At 48.0% G+C, this 5,000-nt stretch overlaps 3 protein-coding genes across 5 annotated transcripts in view; 1 reads left to right on the top strand and 2 right to left on the bottom strand.

Annotated features, from left to right (window-relative positions):
- The window catches only part of LOC139415790 (phosphatidylcholine:ceramide cholinephosphotransferase 2-like), a 742,387-nt gene that overhangs the window by 243,751 nt on the left and 493,636 nt on the right, over positions 1-5,000 (bottom strand). The window lies entirely within an intron of this gene.
- Positions 1-5,000, top strand: part of LOC139415792 (galactose-specific lectin nattectin-like) — a 1,187,935-nt gene that overhangs the window by 1,050,581 nt on the left and 132,354 nt on the right. The gene's annotated exons all lie outside the window — the stretch shown is intronic.
- Positions 1-5,000, bottom strand: part of LOC139417055 (F-box/WD repeat-containing protein 7-like) — a 39,493-nt gene that overhangs the window by 8,278 nt on the left and 26,215 nt on the right. For both annotated transcript variants that reach the window (XM_071166300.1, XM_071166301.1), the window contains 2 exons: positions 2,624-2,760; positions 638-751 (listed from right to left, as the gene is read on the bottom strand). In XM_071166300.1, the coding sequence (XP_071022401.1) occupies positions 638-751; positions 2,624-2,760 (251 nt within the window). The remainder of the gene's footprint in view (positions 1-637; positions 752-2,623; positions 2,761-5,000) is intronic.

The raw sequence follows: 5,000 nt of genomic DNA, 5'->3' as shown, positions 1-5,000 counted from the left end.
AACAAGGTCCTAGGATTTCCTCTGTTGTCCATCAGAGTAAAAAGGTGCATGTTGTTAGTCAAATAACAAGCCTGGTGCTCTTTACAGGCCAGGGCCCCCCCCCCCCCCTCTTTACAGGCCAGGGCCCCCCCCCCCCTCTTTACAGGCCAGGGCCCCCCCCCCCTCTTTACAGGCCAGCCCCCCCCCCTCTTTACAGGCCAGCCCCCCCCCCCCCCCCCCTCTTTACAGGCCAGGGCCCCCCCCCTCTTTACAGGCCAGCCCCCCCCCCCCCCCCTCTTTACAGGCCAGGGCCCCCCCCCCCCTCTTTACAGGCCAGGGCCCACCCCCCTCTTTACAGGCCAGGGCCCCCCCCCCCTCTTTACAGGCCAGGGGCCCCCCCCTCTTTACAGGCCAGGGCCCCCCCCCCTCTTTACAGGCCAGGGCCCCCCCCCCTCTTTACAGGCCAGGGGCCCCCCCCTCTTTACAGGCCAGGGGCCCCCCCCTCTTTACAGGCCAGGGGGGAGGGGGGGGGGGGGGGGGGGGCTGAGGTAAAGGACATCTAGTGTCCACATCAGTTTTTGTCCCTCTCTCCTTGGTCAATACATATTTCTTATCCTTCCCTTTCTCTGAAGCAGAATAGTGTGGATATCAGTCTTACCTTGCTGGTCAGGGCAGACCAGACTTTCAGAGTGTTATCATCAGATCCACTGACGATGAGGTCACCACAGAACTGCAGACATGTGATCACATGATCATCGTGACCCTTCAGGACCTGTGAGGGAAGGGAGGGTGGGGCATTGTGAGTGAGTTATAGGATTGGTAAAGATGAATCCAAGAGAGATTAAACAAATACAACAAGCTTTTAATCCAAGTTAGAACCGTATCCACTTACGGAAACCGTTTAGGAACCAAACCCGAGGAACAGTTTCTATAAATCGGAGAAATTTCGTGTCACTCCGTTTTAAAAACGGTTAGCGGCAGAATCGGCCTAGTGAACACACACCTGTATACCTTTACCTCAACACACACACCTGTATACCTTTACCTCAACACACACACCTGTATACCTTTACCTCAACACACACACCTGTATACCTTTACCTGACCCCTCAACACACACACCTGTACACCTTTACCTGACCCCTCAACACACACACCTGTATACCTTCACCTGACCCCTCAACACACACACCTGTATACCTTCACCTGACCCCTCAACACACACATCTGTATACCTTTACCTGACCCCTCAACACACACACCTGTATACCTTTACCTGACCCCTCAACACACACACCTGTATACCTTTACCTGACCCCTCAACACACACACACCTGTATACCTTTACCTGACCCCTCAACACACACACACCTGTATACCTTTACCTGACCCCTCAACACACACACCTGTATACCTTTACCTGACCCCTCAACACACACACACCTGTATACCTTTACCTGACCCCTCAACACACACACACCTGTATACCTTTACCTGACCCCTCAACACACACACACACGTATTACCTCAATGGCACAGAGACATACCCAGAGTGAGGTGATATCCCCAGTCCTCTCTATATAATACCTTAGGTGAGGTGATATCCCCAGTCTTCTATGTTATATAATACCTTAGGTGAGGTGATATCCCCAGTCCTCTCTATATAATACCTTAGGTGAGGTGATATCCCCAGTCCTCTCTATATAATACCTTAGGTGAGGCGATATCCCCAGTCCTCTCTATATAATACCTTAGGTGAGGTGATATCCCCAGTCCTCTATGTTATATAATACCTTAGGTGAGGTGATATCCCCAGTCCTCTCTATATAATACCTTAGGTGAGGTGATATCCCCAGTCCTCTCTATATAATACCTTAGGTGAGGTGATATCTCCAGTCCTCTCTATATAATACCTTAGGTGAGGTGATATCCCCAGTCCTCTCTATATAATACCTTAGGTGAGGTGATATCCCCAGTCCTCTCTATATAATACCTTAGGTGAGGTGATATCCCCAGTCCTCTCTATATAATACCTTAGGTGAGGTGATATCCCCAGTCCTCTGTTATATAATACCTTAGGTGAGGTGATATCCCCAGTCCTCTATGTTATATAATACCTTAGGTGAGGTGATATCCCCAGTCCTCTCTATATAATACCTTAGGTGAGGTGATATCCCCAGTCCTCTATGTTATATAATACCTTAAGTGAGGTGATATCCCCAGTCCTCTATGTTATATAATACCTTAGGTGAGGTGATATCCCCAGTCCTCTCCATATAATACCTTAGGTGAGGCGATATCCCCAGTCCTCTCTATATAATACCTTAGGTGAGGCGATATCCCCAGTCCTCTGTTATATAATACCTTAGGTGAGGTGATATCCCCAGTCCTCTCCATATAATACCTTAGGTGAGGTGATATCCCCAGTCCTCTCTATATAATACCTTAGGTGAGGTGATATCCCCAGTCCTCTCCATATAATACCTTAGGTGAGGCGATATCCCCAGTCCTCTCTATATAATACCTTAGGTGAGGTGATATCCCCAGTCCTCTCTATATAATACCTTAGGTGAGGTGATATCCCCAGTCCTCTCTATATAATACCTTAGGTGAGGTGATATCCCCAGTCCTCTCTATATAATACCTTAGGTGAGGTGATATCTCCAGTCCTCCAGTTGCTCTCTATCCGGTGTTGTTGTACGTAGGCACTCTTCCAGGGGGAGTGGAGGAACCCAGGTTTTAGAGTCTTCCTCCTTTGAACAACCAGGGATTCTTCTATACCTGGGAACACAGGGTTAAGTAACTTATCACAATATACTTCATTTATCAGACGCTCTTATCCAGAGCGACTTACAGATGTTTCTAGCTAGTCGGCTCGGGGATTTGAACCGGCGACCTTTCGGTTATACCTAGCCTCTTAAACGCTAGGCTAGCTGCTATAGAACCTATATATACTTACACATATACTTAATATAATGCTAACACTAGCCCCTATAGCTCATTGGTACGGAGGTAATATAATGCTAACGCTAGCCCCTATAGCTCATTGGTACGGAGGTAATATAATGCTAACGCTAGCCCATATAGCTCATTGGTACGGAGGTAATATAATGCTAACGCTAGCCCCTATAGCTCATTGGTATGGAGGTAATATAATGCTAACGCTAGCCCCTATAGCTCATTGGTACGAAGGTAATATAATGCTAACGCTAGCCCCTATAGCTCATTGGTATGGAGGTAATATAACCCAAGCTGCTCTCTCATTGGTACACTACATTACCAAAAGTATGTGGACACCTGCTCATTGAACATCTCATTCCAAAATCATGGACATTAATATGGAGTTGGTTCCCCTTTGCTGCTATAACAGCCTCCACTCTTCTGGGAAGGCTTTCCACCAGATGTTGGAACATTGCTGCTATAACAGCCTCCACTCTTCTGGGAAGGTTTTCCACTAGATGTTGGAACATTGCTGCTATAACAGCCTCCACTCTTCTGGGAAGGCTTTCCACTAGATGTTGGAACATTGCTGCTATAACAGCCTCCACTCTCCTGGGAAGGCTTTCCACTAGATGTAGGAACATTGCTGCTATAACAGCCTCCACTCCTCTGGGAAGGTTTTCCACTAGATGATGGAACATCAAGGGGGACTTGCTCCCATTCAGCCACAAGAGCATTTGTGAGGATGGGCACTGATGTTGGGCGATTAGGCCTGGCTCGCAGTCGGCGTCCTGAACTCATCCCAAAGGTATTCGATGGGTTGAAGTCAGGGATCTGTGAAGGCAAGTCAAGTTCTTCCCCACTGATCTCGACAAAACATTTCTGTATGGACCCTACTTTGTGCACGGGGGCATTGTCATACCGAAACAAGAAAGGGCCTTCCCAAACTGTTGCCACAAACCTGGAAGCACAGAATAATCTTGAATATAATTCTATGCTGTAGAGTTAAGATTTCCCTTCACTGGAACTAAGGGGCCAGAACCATGAAAAACAGCACCAGACCATATTCCTCCCCCACCAAACTTTACAGTTGGCACTATGCATTTGGGCTGGTAGCGTTCTCCTGGCATCCGCCAAACCCAGATACGTCCGTCCATCACTCCAGAGAACACGTTTCCACTGCTCCAGAGTCCAATGGCGGCGAGCTTTACACCACTCCAGCCGACGCTTGGCATTGCTCATGGTGATCTTAGGCTTGTGTGCGGCTGCTCGGCCACGGAAACCCATTTCATGAAGCTCTCGACGAACAGTTATTGTGTTGACGTTCCTTCCAGAGGCAGTTTGGAACTCGGTAGTGAGGGTTACAACCGAGGACAGAAAATTTTTATACGCTTCAGCACTCTGCGGTCCCGTTCTGTGAGCTTCTGTGGCCTACCACTTCTCGGCTGAGCCGTTGTTGCTCCTAGACATTTACACTTCACAATAACAGATCTTACAGTTGACCGGGGAAGCTCTAGCAGGGTTGAAATTTGACTGACTTGTCAAGGTTTCATCCTATGACGGTGGCAAGTTGAAAGTCACTGACCACTTCAGTAAGGCCATTCTACTGACAATGTTTGTCTATGGAGATTGCATGGCTGTATGCTTGATTTTTACACCTGTCAGCAACGGGTGTGGCTGAAATAGACAAATTCACTAATTTGAAGGGGCGTCCACATACTTTTGTATACAGTATGTGTGTGTAATGCTGCCGCTAGCTGCCATTTCATAGGTATGGCTGAAATGCTACCGCTAGCTGCCATTTCATAGGTATGGCTGAAATGCTACCGCTAGCTGCCATTTCATAGGTATGGCTGAAATGCTACCGCTAGCTGCCATTTCATAGGTATGGCTGTAATGCTACTGCTAGCTGCCATTTCATAGGTATGGCTGTAATGCTACCGCTAGCTGCCATTTCATAGGTATGGCTGTAATGCTACTGCTAGCTGCCATTTCATAGGTATGGCTGTAATGCTACCGCTAGCTGCCATTTCATAGGTATGGCTGTAATGCTACCGCTAGCTGCCATTTCATAGGTATGG

This window comes from Oncorhynchus clarkii, chromosome 9 (assembly GCF_045791955.1).
Source record: "Oncorhynchus clarkii lewisi isolate Uvic-CL-2024 chromosome 9, UVic_Ocla_1.0, whole genome shotgun sequence".
NCBI classification, from domain to species: domain Eukaryota; kingdom Metazoa; phylum Chordata; class Actinopteri; order Salmoniformes; family Salmonidae; genus Oncorhynchus; species Oncorhynchus clarkii.
This window is presented reverse-complemented; position numbering and strand designations above follow the sequence as displayed.